The 24,485-nt window shown below is 40.8% G+C and overlaps 1 protein-coding gene across 6 annotated transcripts in view; it reads left to right on the forward strand.

Annotated features, from left to right (window-relative positions):
* The window catches only part of VEPH1 (ventricular zone expressed PH domain containing 1), a 144,388-nt gene that overhangs the window by 94,710 nt on the left and 25,193 nt on the right, over positions 1–24,485 (forward strand). For 5 of the 6 annotated variants that reach the window (XM_082394381.1, XM_082394379.1, XM_082394383.1 and 2 more), the window contains exon 7: positions 14,170–14,390. In XM_082394381.1, coding sequence (XP_082250507.1) covers positions 14,170–14,390 — 221 coding nt within the window. Of the gene's footprint in view, positions 1–6,479; positions 11,991–14,169; positions 14,391–24,485 lie in introns of those variants that run through there. The other variant, XM_082394384.1, reaches the window with a different exon arrangement.

Here is a 24,485-nt window from a genome sequence, read left to right on the forward strand (position 1 = left end):
CCAAAAACCAAATCTGCCAACACCATGATCTTGGACTTTGCAGTCTCCAAAACTGTGAGAAATAAATGTTTGTTGTTTACAAGCCACCCAGTGTGTGATATTTTGTTACAGAAGCCCAAATAGACTAAGACAAAACATGAGTCCATTCAAGATCTCAACACAACCTTATGTAAAAATCCTAAAACACTGTTCTGCTTTATTTCCACTGTTTACATAAAGGTGAGCTCACAAGTGAGTGGAAAGCAATTTAGAAAGTAATTTTTTCCTCCAAGCTACTACATGTCAGACCTTCTCTTCTGAGCACATCCTGGCCAGCCAGACATACCTTCAAACCCCCATCCTATTAACTGCAGTTTGTTTGCATATTTTGATTTACTTATTTATTTATGCCCTGCTGACCTCCAGCAAGCAGTCAGGCAGTTCACAATGAAAACATAGTTGCTATGAGACCAGAAATAATTAACCCAAGGCAAAATCCAGGAACGAGAAAGGGGAGCATTGGTGGGATAGGGGGCAAGTAGCAAAAAAACTTAAACTATCCTAGCTAAGGAAATCAACAATCTCAGGCAGGGTCAAATTTGCAGACTGCATTTTTCCATTTAATTCTCCCCTATAAGTAATGAAATAATATTTATCCAAGTATTTCTGTCTAACTTGTATTTTGGGAGTTACATCTCAACTACCATGAATAAAACGTCCTGGCGATATTTTTTTGAAAGTAAGTAGGTGCAAAGAAAGATAGGCATCTTGTATTTAATTGTATAATGAGTAAATTATGTAATGTAATGAGTAAAGTATGTTAAGTTCAATTGTAGCTGATGTATAGTTCAACTGAGTTAAATCTTACCATATTGTTCCTTTTCTAATGACCACAAAGCACTTTTTCTTTTTTTCCTGGCAAAAGGTTCAAACACAATTTCTCTTTCTTTCTTCCTTTCATTTTTCTTTCTTCCTATTTCTTTTCTTTCTTTTTGGACCCGTAATAAGCAACTTTCTTCAAAATGGTTTCCATGATTGGGCCAGAAGACCTGTGGTTACTTTTTTCTATCATTCTGTGATTATACCACATTTGCAAAACAGATATTGTGTAGTTAAAGATGGGCTGCTTCTTTGAGTTCTCTAGAAGTGTTTCAATGCTAAAATCCCCAATGGTCTTTCAAAAAGTTTCCTTAATTGAAGCAAAAGAAATAGTGGAACCATTGTTGGGGATAATCAGTGAGAGGTCATTTACATGAGGGGACCATGGTGTGGTGGGAGAAGAAATTCTGGCTCCGTATAATTCATTCTGAGTCGTTGAGCCCACACAAAAGATTTACCTTTAAAAGGCTAAGTTCCCAAGCCCCCAGTTTTTAAAGAGTAAATTCAAACTGTAGAACCTCTAAATCCTTTATCAACCCACAAAATAACACTATGTTCAAAGCTCAAATTAGATAGATTTCTACAAGCTTTAAGGTCTGTAAGTATTTGGGGGTCAATGCAAAGAAAAGATGCTGGGAAATAAACTCTCAGCACAAATGAAGAGAGATTTGGGTTTTCAGACATAAATGTGGCCACACCAAATGCTATTTAGGGAAAAATAGTCTTAGTTTTCTGGCCTTTAAAAAAATCAATCATACTAAAAACATAATTTATTTGGTTACACTATTGTCTCAAATAGCAAGACATAAAAGTAAGCTACCTTTCACATTCTCTGATTTCTACTTTAAATCCTAAGTCAACTTCATTGAAACCTCTCTTTGAGGAAGACATAGTAAGTTCCACATTTAAATAAAAGCCATAATTGCTTTATAAGTACAAAAATTATACCTTGTATTTTTTTGTTTTGTTTTTTTACAAGGGCGGGGTTTACTTTAGCATTCTGTGCCAAATGCACAAAGTTGAACTGAGTCCAGTAGATCCTTAATTTTTGCAATGTTACAAAATTTGAGGTTCATTCAAAACAAAGGATACATCTGTTTTCATCAGCTGCTTCTTAAATTTTATTACTGGGACTTATATTTTTTAATTGTTTTGCCTAAGCAGTATTGTTTTACTAGGCATGATTTATTACTCTCCCATGTGCCCACAGAAACTGTGTGTTCCTGAAATCATGCAAACTAAATCAAAAATAATAAGAAAGGATGGGAACTTATTCCCTTTACATTGGATTAAATGATCATTTAGAATATGTAAATCTGTTTAAATTATAATAGAGCTTTGTTTATCAATGGGAAGAAAAATATGTTCAATTAACTCCAAGCTGATATAAAGAAAATTGAGGCATGATCAGAGGATAGAAGAAAGAATTGAGGAATATGACTTTTTGGAATGCTATTTTAAAAATCAGCTCAAAATTGGAGGATTATCTGCCTAAGGAGACATTAACAATGTTTTTGTTTATATATTCTCTACTTCGTTCCACAAAAAAGGATTTCAGGCAGCTTGCTCTCTCAATGTTCTATTTTTTTAAAAATATCGAATCTTAGCTTTTGAACATGATAAACTAACAGCATTTGATGCCTACTTACTGTGCAAGCATTTTGCGTATATTTTTGTGCTAGTATTTTCAGGCTAGAAGAGCATATCCTTGTCTGGGGGTAGCATAATTTTTAGAGAGTAAAATTTATTAACTGTACAATTATCTTGGAATTTATAGATTACTGGATGACTTTATTTTACTGGACCATTACTGCCTTGTCTACTTCAATAACTGACTTTTTGTGGGATTGAAAATGTTATAACTGTAGAATATTTTTGCTTCAGATACAGGAAAAAATTGAGAAAGACTGGGAAATAATTGCAAAGAGAAAAAGATCTAGCTATTGATAGATCATGAGGATTCAAGTCACTAAGAAAACCTTAAGTTATATAGTCTTTTGACTTAATCATGTGACATTTTTAAAAAGAGAAATAGGCTTTCTTGGTAAAATGTTGAGCAAATTTCACTTCTAGGTAAACCTTTTCGCAGGTTACTGAAACAGTGGCCCATATTTGCTTACTGAGCAGGTATTGGGGTTTTGGACGTTTCTAGAACTTCCAAACCTTTATCAATTCACAAAATAAGTTAACTCAGAAAAATTAAGGGGATATATGGCTTCTGAGACAGCTTATTTTAGTTTTGGTGATAATTTAGATATGTCTGCATTTACATTTAGGATTTTTGACACTGAAACAATAATAGCTAACGTTTACTTAGCATTTCCCTGTGCCAGGCATTGTTCTGAATGCTTTGTTTTTAACTCACTGAATCTTCACAACCACTGTATGAGGCGGGCCCATTAATCTGTTTTATTAACTGAGCCTTGGAGAGTTAAGTGACTTGCCCAAGGTCCATGACTGCCTGGTGGCAGTGCCAGGATTCAAACACAGGACGGAGCTTCTGAGCACACTCTGTGACCACCACACCACCACCCGCCTCTGCTCAGCTGGGAGGGCTTTCCATGGGACTGCCACCTTTCTGTCCTCTGAGGGTGGAACTTCCTCTGGGAATATGTATCCAAAGAAAATCTCTCACACTTATCAACAGCTCAAACAGCCAATACTCTTTTTGTTTGCCCTGCTAGTGTCTTACTCACCAATTCTACTTTCCAAGCAGTAAAGGAAGCCTCTGGAAAGCCAAACACTCATTGTTTCAAGGGGAAATTTTAGGCAGTGGAACAACTTAGGCTGCTGCTAGAAGGTGTCTCAGAAAGAGCTATAAATCTTCAGGGTGGGTGCAGTTCAGAGAGGCCTGAGCAGGGACTGGGATGGAGAAACTTTGCACGTTACACAGACAGACCAGTTAAATCCAACAGAAAAGCAGGTCTCTAATGAACTGGACTCAGTCATTTGGAATTTCTAAAAAGAGTGACTATAAACTCATCAGTCAATAGAATCTTTAAAATTTTATTTTAAAGGTTAATATCTCAAACTCTGAACAGACAACAGAATAGGAGGGACCAAAAGTCTTCCAGTAGAATAGGACCAGGAGTCATACATCACCAGTAAGTAAAACTTTACATGTTTCAAAGGGACTCCCACTGTTTAAAAATGACTTTTAAAACCTGATATTGATTTCTCTGCAAGGGAGGTACTCAGAGAGAGAAAGAGAGAAGCACAAGGGAGGGGCACACCGGTGCTTTCAATGGTATTGCCAATGTTCTGTTTCATTACTTAAATATGTTTATACATATTCTTTCATGTGCAGCACATATTCCATAATGTCAAAAAAAAAACATTAAACATTTACTATGTGCCAAATAGTATGGCTGGTATTGACAACAATAATATAATAAAACAATAGGCCTCTACTAAATGGCTTATTTTTTAACTCATTGATATTTCCAGTATAATCACATCTTATTAAGAATAATACTTATAATAACAATTGATTGCTACCATTTTTTAAAACCATTTGCTCTATGCCAGGTCTTTTATAGGTATTATTTCATTATTCCTCATAACAAAGTCTTGAAGAATTTGTGTCAGCTGAGTTTGTTAATAGCGTATCAAACTAAAGCCAGCTTCAATAATAAGAATATTTATTATCTCATTTAAGAAGTTTGCAAGACTCAATGGGTCCAAGTCCCTTCAAAAATTCCAAAATGTCATCAAAAACCCTTGGTGACAAGGCTCTTTCTCTCCACCTCCCCAGTATATTGACTTGGCCCTCATGCTTGTAAGATGGCTGCCACAGATCCAGGCAGCACATGATGTAGACACAGCAACGTCTGATTAAAGAAAAGGCATGTGTCCCTTTCATGTCTCTCTTCTTATTTGGGAGAAAAACCTTTTCCATCAGTCTCTCATCCCAGAAAACTTCACCTCAAGTCCAAATGCCCAGGATAAACTCATATAACCGTCCCCTGAGTAGGAATAGGCTGAGGAATTGAATAGCTGTCATTTTCACATTATGGCAGGATGGAGATTTTACCAGTAAGAAAGAAGGTGATAGGATGAGATATGACTATTGATAGGCAAGCAAAAGTATCTGCCACTGAATTGCTAGCTCCAATTTATAGATGAAGAAACTGAGGCTCAAAGTGGTTAAATAAGATGCTCAAAGTTATATAGCTAATAAAAACACCAAGCCCAAAATCATCTCAAGTTTTTCTTAACATAAGTCCAGCCATACCAAAAAAAATCTGTCAGTACAGCCATTCCCCAAAAGGAGGTAGGAAGATTTAACAAATCCTATTTTGCTGAAAAGCATGAGGTTTCCCCACCTCATGGTTCCAGAGCCGTGTCAGGAGTGTTGGGGTGTTGGTGGTGATTTTCAATAATAAACTTTATGTCAGGCAACACATTAAGCACCGAAGGTACAAAGATGAACGTGACATGTCCAGCCTTTGAGGGGCACACTGGGAAAGGTGACAGTGACACAGAAATTGCAGGCACAGATGTCAGGGTTCTCATGAAGATACAGCCAGAGGTCTGAGGAACACAGAGATAGGTGCAAGCAACTTTGGCTGGAAGAGTTCAGGAGGACTTCACAGAAGAGGTGACGTTTGAATTGGTTTAAAGACGTGTGGGAGGGTACAAGGAAGAGAAGGGGAGGAAGGGCTTCCAGTAGCCAACAGTCTGCCCTAATGGAAGACATCTGTTTCTAATGGAAACTGGGTTGCTAAAGGAGATAGAAGAAGAGAAAACGATTTTAGGGGTGGTCTTTTAAAATGGCAACAACCCCTAGCCACAGATAGCTCCGAGAAGAAGGCATATCTCAGTATCTCCAACATGAACACCACTTCATAAATGTCTTTCCGAGCATATCAGAATCTATTAAAAAAGGATTTACAGATAAGTTTCTCCTTTGGCTTTCTCATAATTACAATTCTCATTCAGGGAGAGCTTCATTCAGTGTTCCAAACCAAATGGATCCTTTTTTAAAAAAGAATGGCATTATTCTAACATCTTTTTTTCCTTTTTTTTTTTTTTTGTGAAGAATCAAAAAAGGAAAAGAAGGATTTTAGAATATGTCATGTTACCATGTTTTTCATATTCTTCTGTAAATAACTGAGTTGCTGTTCCAGTCATACTCAAAAGAGAATGTGCATACTATTTTTTTGAAGTTGATTTACAATATTGTGTTCAATTCAGGTGTACAAGAATGTGCATCCTATTTAGTTCCGGATTGAAAAAATATTTCTAATAGCTCAAATGTATTAATTATATGGTTAGGTCTTTGATATATCTACTTGTGTGTTACTTGCTTTAACTATCAATTTTGAGAGAAGTATATTAAAATCTCCAACTAAAAATATTCATTGATCTATTTTTCCCTGAAGTTTTACCAATTGTTAAATAAATTTTGAGGTTGTGTTGTTAAAAATAAAAAACAAAAAATAATTGAGTTGCAAGCAAAAAGCAAATGGCTGTCGCCAGCCTTCAATCTGCACACCCAGGTTGGGTCATATATACAAATCCATCTGTGATGGGGAAAAGAATTAATATGTGGGTGAAAAACAGAGCACATGTGGATTCGGATATATAGTAACTTACTAAGGAAAGAATGTTTCAATTAGTTTAAAGGCAAGGAGAGAATCTGCCTGTGGTGAAAAGTAGAAGGAAAGAAACTGGCAAGATGAGCTGGAGACTTAAACTCAAACCAAACTCCATATGACCTGGTTAAGCTGAGCTCACATTCCTGATGGCTGAATGGAAAGTCAGGCCAAGCAGTTTGGAATATCTTTCAATTCTGACCAGAAGGTAAAAGAAGATAATTTTCTTTTATAGGAGGTCCACAAAGATCCAAGATTGATTAATCGATCCACCTATCTACATGTCTATATGTCTATGTATTGATATCTATCTATCTATCTTTCTATTGACCTCACTGATTTTATATTCACAAAATTCACCCTAGTCTCTAAATTGTGTTTGTAACCCCAAATCAATACTCAAGGTGCTTGTGAGGTCACTCACAGACATGCACAGAATAGTGCCCACTGCACAGGTTCCCAGCTGGGGTTGAACGAGGCAATGCTCTGCCTTCTTGTTTCAGTTCCCCTCTCTCTGTAAACAAGTGTCTGTTCTTCTCGTGGTCTATTTAGTGCCACAGTCTAATCTTTGTGCTCTTTGTTGGTGATTTCATTGCTTAAAATGTCCACAAGTTTAGTGCTGAAGTGCTCTCTAGTGTTCCCAAGTGTGAGAAGGCTGTGATGCACCTTATGGAGAAAATTCGTGTGTTATGTAGGCTGCATTCAGGCATGAGTTATAGCGCTGTTAGCTGTGAGTTCAATTTTAATGAATTAACGATCTGTATCAATTAAGACATCTTTATTTTTTTTCTTTTGAATTTTACTTTATTATTTTTTTTATATAGCAAATCCTTATTAGTTATCTATTTTATGCATATTAGTGTATATATGTCAATCCCAATCTCCTAATTCATCCCACCACCACCATCCCCGGCTTTCCCCCCTTGGTGTCCATACATTTGTTCTCTACATGTGTCTCTATTTCTGCCTTGCAAACCAGTTCATCTGTACCATTTTTCTAGATTCCACACATATGCATTAATATACAATGTTTGTTTTTCTCTTTCTGACTTACTTCACTCTGTATGACAGTCTCTAGGCCCATACATGTCTCTACAAATAACCCAATTTCATTCCTTTTTATGGGTGAGTAATATTCCATTGTATATATGTACCACATCTTCTTTATCCATTCATCTGAAGACATCTTTAGATAGAAACACACATAAAACAAGGTTATGTATTGATCAGTTGATGAAAATGTGTGACCGGAGACTTTTAGGAACCTACCCCTATATTTGCTCTAGAAGCAATGCTTCAGTATTTGCTAATTCAGTGTTCGAAGTGACTTTATAGAACATAGCTACTATGAATAATAATAATCGACTCTTTGTACACAAACACACACAACACACACACACCCACATACACATATACATAGAGAGACAGTGATATATCATCACATTCACCAGCAGTGTGAGGCTGTCTAGCAGAGTTCTCTGAGCTGAAATAATTTCCCACCTTCTCACAGACTCCAGAGTAGGGTGCCCAACTGTCCCAATTTGCCCTCGATTGAAGGGTTTCCCAGGATTTGAGACCTTCAATGACAAAACCAGGAAAATTCCAGGACCAATCAGAAAGAGTTGGCTCCCCTACTCTAAAGTTTCTTGAAGCCAGGGAATTGAGGTGGAGGAGGGGCCCATACTAACCCTTCAACTCTTGCTCTGAAGCTAGTAACCCCACCATCATTAGGAAAGAGGCTCATGGAATAAATACACCACCAAGCAACTGCTGGCCCCGCTCAGGCTTCTGAGGGCTCCTAAGTAAAGGCTGGGGTGTCCCTGGCAAAGCTTCACTGAGAAAGCATTAACAATAAGCTCATTTGATTTACATTCCTAATGCCCCTTGCAAGTGTCTTTTTGGTGTGTGGTGACGTCTAAGGGTTGAATTATGAAAAAATAACAGTGAAATGGCCCAGTAAAAAAGCAAGAATAACAGATGCCCAGGAAATAAAATATTTTCATTCAGGCAGCAAAATAAATTATTTTCTTTAACTCTTTTGTAAATTGATAAAGGACAGAGAGAAAAGTGTGGATTTTAGGACCAAATCCACATTTCCTAAAATCAGCAAATTCTCAAACTTCCAGAGATTTGGTACTCTATATAGACTAGTGATTCTCAGCCCTGGCTCTATATTAGAATTACTTGGGAGGTTTTAAAAATTCCTCTGCCTGGACCCCACCCATCACAATGAAATTAAATAGAAACTGGGGCGAGGGCAGGGGGAGAGGGGAATTATTGGGCATTAGAATTGTTCTAAAAGCTTCCCAGGTGATTCTAACATACAGCCAGGGTTGAGACCCTCTCACAAGGAGCATAGCGTTGAGAAAGGGTCTTGGGAAAGTTCAGCAGAGAACGCTGAAATCAGTTGCTGATACCTGCTGTGGGTGGAAGACAGGAAGGTAGCAGCATACAGGGCTGCACTAAGCCATCTTTTTCAGCCTAACCAAAGTGGAAATATTCAAACTCTGAAATCAGGCAGGTCTTGATTCACTCTTGTCTCTGCTACCAAGACTCTTATTACCAGTGTAATCTTGGTCCAGTGATTGGCCCTCTTATCAGTATCTTCATCCTGTTACCATTTTGCAAGGTTGTCATGAGGATTAAGTGAGGAAGCAGATGCCAAGTACCTGAGACATAGTGGATGCTTAATAGAGGGAAACAATCATCACCATAACCAGGCACCCACATTTTCATTTTTGGCCGCTTTCTGATTTACATTCTGTTATCCTCACAAAGAATAACAGAGGCATTTTATGAGATAGTAGTAGCAGTATTTTACAAACAAAATGAACAACACACAAAAAATGAATGGTATGACCAAGGCAAATCACTGCCTGTGAGCCAAATCTAGCCACACCTGTTCATTTACTTATTGTCTGTAGCTGTTTTCCCATAACAGATACCACATGGCCCATAAAGCCAAAAATATTTACTCTCTGATTCTTTACAGAAACAGTTTGCTGACCCTTGATTCTAGTTCATCAACTCTCAGTGCGGTCCATGGACCCCTGAGACCCCTTCAGGGGATCTGCGAGGTCCAAGCTATTTTCACACTAATACTCACACATCATTGACCTTTTTCACTGTGTTGACATTTTCACTGAAAAGACAAAAGCGATGATGGGTAAAACTGCCAGTGCCTCAGCACAGATCAAGACAGTGGCACCAAAATGTACTCATCGTCTTCTTCACCACCATGTGTTTGCAGGGAAGAAACCAAACAAACAAAAAGCCAGTTTCCCTTAACTCAGGTTGGCCCTATTGCTATTTTGAGCCAAGTATTTTGACATTTGGTTTCCGGGGGGCTGTCCTATGCACTGTAGGATGTTTAGCAGCATCTCCAGCCTCTACCCAGTAGATACTACCAGCTTGTCCCCCCTAACACCCCCAGCAGTGACAGCCAAAATGTCTCCAGACATTTTTTTGAAATTTCTTTTATTTGACTTAATAAATGGTAAATATCAATAGATATAACTCAGATGAACAAAAACTCTTTGGTGTCTTCTATAATTTTTAAGACAGTAAAAAGTTCCTGAGACCAAAAAGTTTGAGACCTGCTGGTCTATTTTGTATTTACAGAGTATTTATGATATTTACACCACTAAATCAAAATAAAGTGAAAAGGATCCTATAACTGATGATGAACAAGAGATAGGAAAAAGGAGTGGGAAAATATGTGCAAGGGTGGGTTTCGGATTTGGGGGCGGGAAGGATGGAAGTATAGCCAGAGAAGACACAGCTTTAGAGACACGGGGGGCAGTGTGACCTGAGTGAGCTAGTCCTCCATCTGTGCCTCAGTTTCCTTCTTATAAAATGGCAGTGATCACAGTATTATTGGGAGGATTGCATGAATAAATACATAAAAATCATATAGAATAGGTTTGGCACTTAGATTAAGTGTTCTCTGTGGGTCAGCTATTATTATTTTAATATTAAATAATCAATTTATGTCCGAAGGGATGAGGTCAGGCTTGCCATTAAGGCACACAGGTGCTGCTGACCCTGTCCCCACGGTGGGATGACTGAAAGCAGAAAAATGCAGTCACTGGCCTCCAGAGATGAAATATTGTGGAGCCAAGAAAGAAATCAGAATCTCCTAAACCCCTTCCTACCCTAACATCACACTTTCTAATCCAGAATCACATCTGTTACCCCTGTGAGGTATATGGGCATGCTCCAAGTTTTCAGAACAAACGATGTGAGGTTGGCTTGGTTTCATATGTTAGTTCCAGAGCAGTTATAACTTTTCTTGTTCCCACGCTGTGATTAATTTTCCCTTCAGCTCAATTTGGCTGCCAGAAAATCATCCAGAGTTGTGTTGATTTCAGCAAATACCCACACAGCCATCCTCACCTTTAGGAAGACATGTGCTTTCAAAAAAGGGCTCTTAATGAAACCGTAGGGACACTTCTTAGGTAAGCAAATGAAATGTTTGTGGACTGACTAAAATAATTGCTAAAGAAGAACCTGAAGCTGAAGCTGAGGAAGTTACTTGAAATTTGAAATCGCATTCTCCATAGTAAAGTGCCACATCTCCCGTGTCCCATTTCTTATCTCTTCCGACCTCCCTTTGTCAATCAGGACACTTTTTACTGTAACTGTTTTCTGTGGTTACTGAGACTATTGGGTTTAGATCCTAAAATCTTGCTGAATTCACATGTAATATTCTCTGTGAAATCTGACCTGACTACACTATTTAACAGTAACCCCCCTCCGTGGGTCTCCCTATTCTGCCTCATCTTCCTTTGAGGTACATATCTCCATCCAACACACTCTGTATTTTACACATGTATTTTGTTTATTGTCTGTCTGCCTCATTATCATGGCAGAGATTATCTTTTTTCTTCAGTGCTGTGTTCCTAGCTTCTAAAACAGTGTCTGGCGCAGGGTAGGGACCCGCACATCCAGCTTTTGCCTTGAAATGAGGAAAGGAAAACGCCCCTGTGATGCATTGCACACCGTGAATTCACATACAGAGCCCTTGCATGAATGAAAGCATCTATGTTGAAAAAAATATTAGACTCAAGAGTACTTAGGTGTCCTGCAACCTGACAATTATATGAGCCAAAGTATAAAATGGGCTATCAAGGAACTTGTTCCAATGGTGTTTATTTTTCATTCCTCTAATATTGTTATCCTTCAATGAGTAAATATCTCTTCAATTAGCTGTCCAGCTCACGGAAGTCCTAGCCTTAGTCCCACATATCCAGACAGAGCACTGTGCCCTAGGTGTTCTTAACAAATAGTTATTAAGGGATTGATGGCAGATGTACCCCCTTCCCCAAGAGATGTGTTCCAGTGCAATTGTACATGGACTCTTTGAAAAACAAGTATTAAAGACTAGGGAAGTTCACTACTGCAATCTGTTCTGTAATAAATATTTCTTTTAAAGTACAGAATTCTTTTGCAACTACATACCTTTATTTGTAAAGTCATGCCTTGGCATATAAGGTTTGCTTAAATCAGTAAATCAAGACATACACACCGAGTGTAGACACTACAGGCTCAGTTCTGTGCCGGGCTGATGATTGATGTATGAGAAGTGGCCCCTTTAGGAGACTTGAATGGTACATGTAACTGTTAGGGAATTCTACATGGAAGGGGGGATTGTGGGTCCCTTAAAGGCAGAGACCACTTCTCATTCACCTTTGTCATCTAGTGTCTAGCACAGACATATTACAGGCATGCAATAAAAGCACGAGTAAACAAATGATCAAATGCAATCAAGTACTAAAAAGATTTTTAAAAAGAGTTGATAATACAGTGAAAATTCAGACAGAAGAGGTCATTGGGAATGGCTTCATGGAGGAGAGAGAAGTTAATCTTGAAAGAAATGAAGCCCCCAAATGCTAGAACAGAGGGGACAGGGGAATTCCTAGCTAGAAGAGTAGTTTACACCTGCACACCTATCACTTAAAAGGATTTTGAGCATCAGCCTCCAATATATATTTATTTATAATTATACATATGGTCTATTATACTACCATTATGAAAGTTTTTATATACATTAAAAAATAAGATTTTAAAAGAGCAGTTAAAGATAAAATAAGCATATTTTTAGTTATTTTTATTTATTAATGGTATATCATTATTTATATTGGGCACAAATCTACATTTCAAATAACGTTCTTGATAATTTTGAATTTTTTTGGCTAACTTCCAGTCATGTTGGATTAAATCATGTCACCTCATAATATGACTGATGAGGAGTTCTCATAGGTATAGGAGACAAGTCAGCTAAGCCATTTTCTTGTTATTCACTCACGCCTGAGTTATTCACGCTGTTCTTCATCTTCAGTTTTTTGAAGGAGCGTATTTAAGTCAATTGTGAGAGTTAACTTGATTAAAGCTGAGTAACAGAATCTACTCATTTGACCAGGCACATAAAATCTGTCACATGCTGACAAATGCTTAAAGTGAACAAATGAGGGAGGATGTCCTGTGGAGAGGAGGTATACCATTATGGTACACGGCATCATCTGACAGGCAGATGGATGGGGGGGGCCGTTGACCAGGCCTCCCCTGTCCACGTGGAGTTAGTGAGTCATAGGCATACAGGCTTGGCCCAAGGAGGAACCAGAGTTGGGAAGGGTGAATGTGGGGGTCAGATCATTAACGATGGTTGAGAGGTTTGGACCTGGCAAGATAGGCTCATGAGACTACATATTTTTAAGAAAGGAGCAACAGGAAAAAGGTTTTATTTATTTTTTGAAAATTATCTTGGAAATCAGGAAAAAAATCAAAACCTCAAAGAAGCCAATTAAGAGGCATTATGAATGAAACATTGTTAGCTTCAGCTAGCTCTCTAAGTAAACTCCCCATAGAATTATCATCTGCAGGTCATGGGACTCTGACTTTTTTTTTTAAATATAGACCTTAGTTCTTCATCGTTCTTCCCCACCACCCCCACCCCCATCTTTATTAAGGTATAATTGACAAGTAAAATTATAAGATATTTAAAGTGTACAACAAATGATTTGCTATACATAGACATTGTGAAAGGATTCCCCCTATCAAGTTAATTAACCCATCCATTAGTCCCATATGTTTTAGCAAATTTCAATTACATGATACAGTGTTATCGACTATGGTCACTATGTTATACATTAGATCCTCAGACCCTATTCATCTTATAACTGAATGTTTATACACTTTACCAACTTTTCCCTATTTCCCCCCCCCCCCCAGCCACTAGTCCTTGGCAACCACTTTTCTAGCCTCTGTTTCTTGGGTTTGACTTTTTTTTTAGATTCTACGCATAAGAGATACCATAAAGTATCTATCTTTCTCTGTCTGGCTTGTTTCACTTAGCATAATGCCCTCCAGATTCATCCATGTAATCACAAATGGCAGGATTTCCTTCTTTTTTGTGGCTGAATAACTTTTCATTCCATACATATATGCCACCTTGTCTTTATCCATTCATCTGTCAGTGAACACTTAGGTTGCTTCCATGTCTTGGCTGTTGTACATAATGCTCCTATGAACATGGCAGTGCAGATATCTCTTTGAGAAAATGACTTCGTTTCCTTTGGATAGATTCCCAGAAGTGGGATTACTGGATCATAGGGTAGGTCTATTTTCAGAGGAACTGCCGTACTATTTTCCATAGTGGCTGCAGCAGTTTCCATCCCCGCCAACAGTTGTACACGTTCTCCATTGTTCTTGGCAGGAGAGAGCCAGGAGCTGCTTGCCGTTCCTGGTGAGTCAGCTGGCCAGCATGGAGCACTCGTTTCACCATATTCTCCTGCTGGAGATTAAGAGCATCACGGACACCTTCTCCTCCATCCTGGGCCCTCAGAGCAGAGACATCTTCCGCATGAGCAACAGCTTCACTGCCATTGCCAAGCTCCTTACGCGACAGCTGGAAACCACCAAGGCCAGAAGCGACAGGTGAGCAGGGATTCCTGGGTACCTCAGGATCTGTTGTGAACCCACTGAGGCATAGCACAAAAGGCTATGTTTTCTTTTGTAAGCATAAAAGTTCCCAAAGAAAGCCAAACTCACTATCTCAACATAGAGTAACTTCTGCATAAATTATGACATTTGCCAGAATTTTTTCTAAATCTGTGAAAACCAGAATGTAACCAAAACAATCCTAAAAAAAAGTGTAAAAAATACGGTAAAGGAATAAGAATGTAGTGCAAATAATAATGTTTATCGAACTCGTTTATTTATTTAACAAGCATTTAACAGTTGCTTACTCTATACCAGGAACCCTGCCAAAAGCTAGACATATTGAGAGATAAAACATGTTTCTTTACCCAAAGAGCTCATTGTCTAGCGAGGAGGTAAATATTGAGTGGGTAGTTAGAGAATAGTGGGAAGATTATGCTGATTATGATGCTGTCAAGGAGTCTGGGGAACACAGAGATGGGGGTACCTACTTCAGCATGGAATGGAGAGGAATGGGAAGCTGAGATCAGGGAATGCTTCCCAAAAGAGGTGATATTTTGAACCAAGTCTTGAAAGATGACCAGATTGTACCAGGCTGGCTTTGGGGCAGCATGTGAAAGAGCACAGCACTTTCTGGAAACAGAAGTCATTTTGTCTGGCTAGGGTGTGTGTAATAAGGAGAGTGACATTAGGTAATACTGATGAAGTGGTAGGCAGGGACCAGATGATGCAGGACATGACAGACCTTCTTAAGGAGTTTGAATTTTATCCTGGAGGCTGTGAGGAATCATGGTGGGTTTTTACATGTTAGGATATGATCAGAATCCATGTTTCAGGAAGCTCACTCTGGCCCCAGTGCAGAGAACATCTCAGGCAGAGGCAGACTGGAGTCAGGTCAAATGAAGGAAGGACAGAAAAGTGTCCACAGATATTAGCAATTAGAAGATTATTGATGATTGTAGTGAGTGAGCTGCCAGTGGTATGGCTGGACATAAAACAGGACGCCTGGGGTTGAAGGGAGAGGGTGGATACAATAAACAAATCTGGTCCTTTCAAGAAGTTTGTGGAAAAAAATAAAGACCATGCAAGATTGAGGGAGGGGTTTTATTATGTTTTGCTACATTTTGAATAAGGAGGCACTTGGAAAGTTTTATGACCTTAGAAGTTACAAAGTACTTTCAAATTCATCATCTCATTTGATTCTCATGATCACCCTAAGGGGTAAGAAGGGCCATTATCATTATTCCTATTTTATAGAAGAAGAAACAAAGGCTCAGAGACTGGTTAAATCTCTTCCCAAGGTTACACAGTAACTAAGTGATAAAAGATGGACTCAAATTTCAGATCCTATGCACTGGAAGGTATTCAGTTATGGAGAAGGGGCAGGGCACATTTGAGACTAGCATCAGATTTTGTGAGTTTTGGGGCTAACAAATGATGCATATCATTTTCAGTCTGAAACAGCATTCCAAAAACACGAGAAGCCATCCTTACAAAATAGTGAACATTTAGTCACAAGGGTCCACTTTATGTCCAGCATGGCACAGAGCCTGGAGGTCCCAAGAGATATAAAACAAAACATAAGACATAAAACACCATTCCTCAAAGGGTTCACAGTCAGTGCATGTGACGGGGTTAATGGAAGTGCGTATAGCAGGCTGTGGAGCATGAGAGACATATAGCCAGGGGAACGAAGAATGTTTCACGAAGAAGGTGAAATTTAAGTTCATTCCATATTTATTGAGTAGCTTCCATGTGCCAGGCATCTGCGTAGGTACCAGATTAAGTTGCACAGGATGGATGAAAGTTCCCCAGATAAGCGTTGAAAGGATACTCCAAATAGAAAGGACGCTCCTCACATGCAAAGATAAAAGAGTTTAAGAGTGTGTGACCCAGACTAACGAAAAGCAATTCGTTCAGCGTGGCTGGAGTGAATACATCAGTGGAGGGTGGGAGAGTAAACTGAAAAGTTAGGTCAAAGGCAGATTCTCAGAGAAGCAAGGAGTTTGTCCTGTGAGCAACATGGCGGCTTGGAAAGATTTTAATCCAGGGAATGAACACTGCTCCTAGCACAGTAATTAGCAGATAGTGGGCACTCAATAAATATTTCTTCTCTAAAGGACTAGGTGGATGAGGACGTGGCTGACGTGGTGGAGCCCTGAATGGAGTTGGCTGGAGCCGCAGGCTGGCAAGAGAGAGAGGGGCCAGGATGCTATTACTGGGGGCTTAGCAGTAGGCGCCCTCCATGGTGAGCGAGGCCTGGGCTAAATCAGAGGTGGGGAACCTAGGAAGTCAGGACAGATCTTTATAGTGAGAGAGCTTGGAATTAGGAAGAATCGATTATTGGTGAGAGGTGGGGTGAGGAGAAGGGGAGGAGAGTGAATGAAAACCCAAAGATACCTAGCTTGAGTGGCCACATACACATGGAAGAGGGTGCTGATCACCAAGAAAAGACGTAGCAGGAGGGGAGCCCATCTGGAGGACCTCTTGGCCCACTCCACACAGAGAATATTTTATGGCCAAGATGGTCATCAAAGTCAACAATAACTATTCATCTGAGGAAGCCAGATAGCAAGTGCCCTTTTCTCTCAACACCGTAGTTTTGATTGAGCATATAAAAATCTGTTGCTGCCTGGTTCAGTATCTAGTATAGTTGCCTATGATACGAGGGTTTCTGATTTTGGTGCTATTGACATTTGGGCTAGATAATTCTTGGTTGTGGAGTTGTTCTGTGCGTTCTACAATACTTACGAGCTTCTCCAGCCTCTGCCCACCAGATGCTAGTAGCAACCCTCCCCCTCAGCTGTGACAACCAAAAATGTCTGCAGACACTGCTAAATGTCCCCTTAGAGATAAAAATCACCCCCAGTTGAGAACCACTGCTATCTACGTATTCCATTGAAAAACAGCATTTACACAGACCCCATGACCTGCCTAGCAACAGCCTACACATGGCAGCATCCAAAAAACCCAAAGCCAGCATCATGAAGGGATGATTTGTCATCTATGTGCAAGCACAAAGTCACTGTTGGCCAGTTTTCATGATGTGGGGAAATTCAGTTTAGAGCTTCTACAGCTGGTGTTCGGGGGAGCCACTTTACATTCTGTGCACAGCTAGCCTGCTCATTTCTTCTTCCGGCGGTGACTGGTGTGTGCGTCAGATGCGAAAGCTCGGGCACGTATTCTGGCCAGCAGCCTATCCGTTCTTTCTTGCCTCTACACAGGCAAAGTTTCAAGACGCCGATTGACTCTCCATGAGATTATATGTGTGAAAAAGGGTTTGTATAAAGGAAAAACATGTTATACAAGGGTGTTACATTAGGCATTCTGACAGGAAAAATGATTCTTAATAAGCAGGCCCAATCCAATTAGCAATAAACAACTTCCACATGAAAAGAAGAATGTAGGAGATATGTAGACAGGAGAAAAAAATGAGGTCTCACTGTCAAAATATGAGTCTGCATTAGGAAAATGCATTTCTCCTCCCTTTATTATTTTTCTGAGGGAAAAAAAAAAAGAAAAAATGAAATATGAAGAGGTAAAAGGTCACATACACCACCACCACCACCATCGCCACCACCTCAGCCTCTCTCAATTCACAATACTTCCCCCGTTTCAACCCTCTCTGTCAGTCTCCTTCTAATCAACTGTAAGTATTTGGTGGGAATCTCAGAAAAGCTGGTGTGGACAGCCAGGCTTTTGTATTAGCTGCTCATCCTCTCTGGGATGGTTGCTAAGGCTTCTCTCCCCACATCTTTTCTCTGAATAGCCTTCATTGTGACCATTTAGCTTCAGTAATTGTAATCTGTGCCCCACAAAGTAGAAAGGTCCACACTTTTGTCTAAAGCATCCAGCAAAGTCTGATCCTTACAATTGAAGGGGAAATGAATAAGGGAAGAGAGCTCAAAAGAAAATTAAAGATGGATTAAATTCAAAACAGATGTCATCTAATTTACAAATCTGACACATAGCCCAGCAGGCCAGATTTTAGACTTCAGGCCAAAATTACAAGACTATCAAAAGAAAAACAATTAGCATCCTAGAGAGAGTGAAAAACTGGAGGAGACAGGAGCCTCCTTTGCGCCAAATGACTGAATTAATCGGGTGATTTTTTATTTGATGCACCAGGTAAGCACACTTGCACTTTTCTTGTTCCTGTGTTTCAGGATGAATGTTTTTATCTAAATAATAAACCACCGGAGGCTGACTAACAGGACAGCCATGCAAAACATTTAGATTTTGAGATTAATTCTGGAGAAGCAAAAGAAAGATAACAGCAATTGTGGATTAAAAAAGAGAGGGTGGTGCTTGCTTTGGCAGCACATATGCTAAAATTGGAACGATACAGAGAAGGTTAGTATGGGCCCTACTCAAGGGTGACATGCAAATTCATGAAGCGTTCCCTATTTTTCTTATGGTTACCAAGGGGGAAGGGGTGGGAGGGAAAAACTGGGAGATTGGGATTGACATATACGCACCACTATATATAAAATAGGTAACTAATAAGAACCTACTGTATAGCACAGGGAACTCTACTCAATACTCTGTAATCAACTATATGGGAAAAGAATCTAAAAAAGAGTGGATATATGTATGTGTATAACTGATTCACTTTGCTGTACAGCAGAAACTAACACAACATTGTAAATCAACTGTACTCCAATAAAAATTAATTCAAAAATTTTTTAAAATAAAAAAGAGAGGGTGTCAAGATAGGAGCAAAGGTCTATACCTTTCAAAAGTGTATGAGCCCTAAGTAGCCTGCTGGGTGGCCGCTAACCATTGAACCATTTGCTTGCCGGGACCCACGGAAGCTGGGGAAGGAGAGGGTGGCTCCTGGCAGCTGTGTGCTGGCTGAGCAGTCAGTGATCCTTGGACTAGAAGACGCCTTTGCCAATGCGTGTGGTGCCAGGGAGGCTGCTCTAATCAGGCACCATCAGAATTGCGGACAGTTTGTCACAGGTGGTCTTAGGAGGAGATTCGGCTTGGCCCCAACTAGGGATGGAAGGTTTGAGGGATGGAAATTGTGAAAAGAAAGCAGGGGTGGGGAGGTAAATAGGAGAAATGAGAAAAGGTAGGGAGAAAGAGGGGCCAGGAAGAAGGCACAAGGGGAAAGCAGAGGGAAAGGAGAAAGGGCACCTGACCCAGCCCTAAGTCCCAGGCCTGGGGGGGGGGGGGGCAGTCACAGTTCCCTCAGATCCAGCTTTCACACCCTAGCCAAAGCCATCAAAGTCATGGGGGAGAAAGTTACCTTTAAGAAAAGTTTTAACACAAAGCATTAACCTCTGGCTTGATTAAATGGGTGTATGTTCTTTGATTGTTTTGGTGGTGATGGTGATAGTAGTGGTGAGACTGTGTTTATTCTTTGTTTTTAAGAATCAGGTGGGAGGTGAGGGGTAGGCAATGAAAGGTAGAATATAGTCAAAACCTATTCGGTAGGTTTAAATCTGATTTCGGGATACAGGTAACCCTCACTTTTCAAAAGTTCACTTTACGCCCCTTTGCTTTGAGGAAAGACCTACATTAGTACAGTCGTCTTGATTCCAGGACCCCTCGGATACCAAAAGCCATCCATCCATCGATCCTCAAGTCCCTCTTATAAAATGGTGTAGCGCAGTTGGCCCCTGTATAGGCTAGTTCCACATCCTCAGTTTCAACCAATTGCAGATCAAAATTCAGAATTCATTCTGTGGTTGGTTGAATCTGAGGATGCGGAAGGGGGAATATGGAGGGCCAATTGTATCTATTTTTGCTAACAGAAAGAAATCCAAAGAGGATTTTCACTTTTACAAAAAAAAAGGTAATTGCTTCTTCGCCTTACACCCATTTCAGCTTAGGAAAAGTTTCATAGGAATGCTCAGATAGCGGGGGAAACCTGTAAATGGAAAGCGATGGCACAGTGGAGGGAAGGAAATGAAACAACAGTATGTGGGAGAGAATGAAGGGAAGATAGAATAAGGAGATTATGTTCACAAGGAAAGGACTCCAGGACATCTCCCCTCCGTGGAGTCACCCCAGAGTTTTGGCTTATTCTAAATTTCATGCATTGAACATCAAAGAAGTGGATGGCAGGGTGGAACAGGGGATTTGAGTCATTGTGTGTCTGGAATGTGTAACAAAGCAACATGGACTGCAGAGACTCTTTTCCAACTGTGAGACCCTTTGCAACCTGTCATTCCAGAGTTCCCATCTTGACATCTGGGAATCACATCAGAACCCAACCCTGGTGTGATACACAGTCCCTGAAGGCACAGCCCGAGAGTTTAGGAGTGATGGCTCTTTACCGAGTCCACAGCCGAAACTGCAGAGAGCAGGGAGCCAGGTTTTTCTCTCCAGCTTTTCAGAGAAGACCATGTTTCTGAGTCTGATCAAGCTTTTTAACCAGCTCCTACCGTGTGATGGGTTGGTTCAGTGCTGGGAGCTTTTACTATGTTATATTGTTACATCGTCACAACAACATCTTTTAATATATATTAGGATTACAGAGGCTTCATACTAAAGCATAGTGGAGAAAACTCTGTGGATGGGCAAGAACAAAGTAAAATTCTTTACCCAACCCCTATTCACCTCTAGGTTCATGGTAGTTCTTGGAGGGGCAATAGTGTAAATGCCCAGACATCAGCTCATAGAGTTTTCTTTCGTTTCTTCCTTTAGTGTAGTCCAGTGTATCTCAAATTGTAGTGTGGACAAGATTTACAGTGTTCACAGTACTTCATTAATAAAGGAATTTTAAAGGAATGTCAGGGGTGACTTGCCTGTTCCTCCCCAAAGTGACACAACACTAACCTTTATTATTATCTTCTATCAATAGAATGCCTTCTTTGTGACTGTCTTCCCACTGAAGGCTGCTCTTATCCAGTACTCCAGTTTGGTATCCCTTCCCCAGGAGGTCTTCCCCACCCACCCATGCCCATGGTGACCTTCTCTCTTTTGCCCTGCATCAGCTCACATTGCCTCTCCACTCCTCCACACCTGAAGTCCTGCGCTGAAGTGCTAGGTATCTTTCTGTTTACCCTCCAGTCTCCCCCAAACTTGAGAGAGCTAATATTCAGAGCCTATGCACTATGGAAGGAAAATAGAGTCTTAAAAGTGCTTACAAGAGCTCCCACTTTTTTAGGCAAGACATGTTTATACAAAGAGAAATTGATTCTTTGAGAGCAACTGTTGGCTCGAAAACTGTACATAAGGAGGTTCAGGACCATAATTAAAAACATGTGATGTTCTGGTCAGTGTTGCCCCCTGCTTAGGAAAAGCTGAATGCAATTTCACCCCACCAAGGTAACCAGAGTTTTCATAAAAAACATGTATATATTTTCAATCTAGGGAGGTCTAGGGTGGTCACTTGTATAAAAAGAAAATCGGAACAACCATTTGTGGCAGTAGCTGTGGTTCTTGTTACTCCTCCATGTGTAGGGAAGGAAGGGCTTCAGTTTTTTGCCCCTCTTCTTACTGAAGAAGTTAAGTCTGTCATGTGGTACCATTTACGTTCCATCTGCTTTTCATTTACTTCCACCATTTGTCCTTCCTTAAAGCAGCATTTATGGTGATGCGAAGGTCTGTAAAGGTATTTCAGGAATTCGTTTATCAGCAAGAGAGGTAGGTGGGAGACAGCATTATCAGATTTGGAGCCGATGAAGCAGCGCCAGGGAGCGTGAGGCCCCAGAGGGGCTGGCTCTGCCGGTGTGGACAGCCCTGCCAGGAGGGTGAGCGGCACAGTTACACTTCTGCCAGGGGGACCAGGCCCCTTTCCCGTAACACGGCTGTGTTCAAAACACAGGACGCACAAAAGAGAAAATAGCCTTTCATCAAGCTTCTGTGGTTTGGCTTCCCCTTTCAAACAAGACAGGGAACAGCAAATCTTTAGCCTGGAGGAAAGGAAAACCTGTGCTGTGGGAGGAGAGGTGAGAGGGACTTTACCCTAGATGGCCCCTTGTGGGAAGGGTGACAGCTGAGGATAAAACAGTTCTACTTGACCCTGATGACCCAGCTGTTTGCTATTTTCATTCCCCAAAAGCTCCCTGTTCCTTTTTGGTATCCATCATAATTGAACTCTGAAGTTGCTATTTGCATGCTGTTTCCTGAGTTTTGAACACCTTTCAGTTTTTTTTAAAGGGGACACCAGAATTTATTTTTCAGACCTCTGTGAAGGGTTGCTCGGCGATTATATGTCAACTCTGTTCTGGTGTGTTCCCACAGGATGTTACTCTGCGATATTAGCATATAATAATTCTTGTTGGTTACTGTGCTGTCACCGGTCCCAAAATATGTATTGCTTGTTCCTGTGGTAGAGTCAGAGGCAAACTGAAGGAAACACCTACTGAGAGGCAGGGGGAAGAGGGTATGAAGCAGGTGAGCCCTGGAGGTGGATACTTGTGTTTAATCCTGGGTTTACTAGTTGATCTTCGGTAAATTAGTCGACGTCTCTGTGCCTCAGCTACTCCATCTGTGAAATGGAGATGGCAAAGGGCCTGCTTCACTAGTAGAATGGGCAGACCGGATGAGGAGATGTAGCAAAAAGGATAACTTAACCATTGCCCTGCTCTTCCAGTGTTAAACGATGGTGAGTGACAACGTCTTACTTTTTCCCTCTTCAGGCCCAGTGGTTGCATTTCATGGCAGATACCCTCCCCTTAATCCTCATGGGCAGCCCCCATTACCTGCTCATGTTCCCAGAAAAAAAGTTAGCCTAGAAAAGGCGGAGCGTGTTGTCTCTACAATTCTCTCCCCTGATTCAGAGTGTTCTGATGACATTACTATGTTACATTTTTGTACTCTTTTATAATTTTCAACGTGCTTTTGTAACTTGTGCCACATCCAGATGACAACTTATTAGGATCTGTCAGCCTTCAGGTAAGGCTGCCGCTCACCGGGTCTGCCCATTCTAGGCTCGGGAACCTTGACTAAGAATTCCGGGTCCATCTGAACCAGTATCTGTCAGGGGCAAAAAGTGAAAAGGTACCTTTACCTCAGAACTGGTAAAGACCCTGGAAGGCTTGAGGAAGATAAAGCTATGGAACGTGAGGGAACTGCATACAGTTTACCACACTCCAACTCCAAATAACACACAGTTATTTATTTACTTACTTATTTACTTAACTGCGTTGGGTCTTCGTTGCCGCGCACGGGCTTTCTCTAGTTGTGGCGAGCGGGGGCCACTCTCCTTTGCAGCGTGCGGGCTTCTCATCGCGGTGGTTTCTCTTGTCGCGGAGCACGGGCTCTAGAGTGCAGGCTTCGTTGCTCCGTGGCATGTGGGATCTTCCCGGACCAGGGATCGAACCCATGTCCCCTGCAGTGGCAGGCGGATTCTTAACCTCTCTGCCACCAGAGAAGTCCCACACACAGTTTATTAAGTCTCACCTCACTACAGAATTAGTGAAACCCTCGGCAGCTTTGCTTGATTAAGGGAAAGTGCCTCTGCCCTGGTCTGCTTCAGATTCTGTTCCTTCAGTGCCTGGGCCAGTGCTTCTCAAACTGGAACACCTGGGGATTGGGTTAAAGCACACACTCTGAGTCGGCAGCTCTGGGATGGAGCCCGAGATTCTGCATCTCCGACAACCTCTAAGGTGATGCTGATTCTGCTGGCCCAGCAACCTCACTTTGAGCAGCAAGGGCAGGGGCCTTGCACTTTTTGCTCATCTTTTTCTGTGTCCCATTGCTTCTCGTGTTGGTTAAATGAAAAGTGAACAAATGACTGAGCATCTGTATTAGAGTGATCACTTCCTCGTATCAGGACTTTCAAACTTTTGTTCTATTAGCAGAACGTTCTCTCTCCATGCCTGCAATGGCTCAGAATTCATCCTTGAAGTACAGAGATTTTTTAAAAATCGACCATTTCTATATCCCAGTCCTTGTATGCTCACACAGTAGGAAGGGTCGCTCTCCTATAGTCCACAGTCTTTAGGATGCTGCAGAGGTAGGAGGGACTGTATGGTCCTTCCTGGCTTAGAAAAAGAAGCAGCTTACCTTCCAGGTTTGGTATCACCTGTACAAGCTGCCTTCTTTCGGAATCAAATGTCCACATTGGGCAGTAGCTGCCTAGGGTTTTACCATTTGACATTTTCATGCCCATTCTGTATTGGGCTACACTGTCAA

The sequence above is a fragment of the Balaenoptera borealis genome, assembly GCF_965194805.1.
Source record: "Balaenoptera borealis genome assembly, chromosome: 5".
NCBI classification, from domain to species: Eukaryota; Metazoa; Chordata; class Mammalia; order Artiodactyla; family Balaenopteridae; genus Balaenoptera; species Balaenoptera borealis.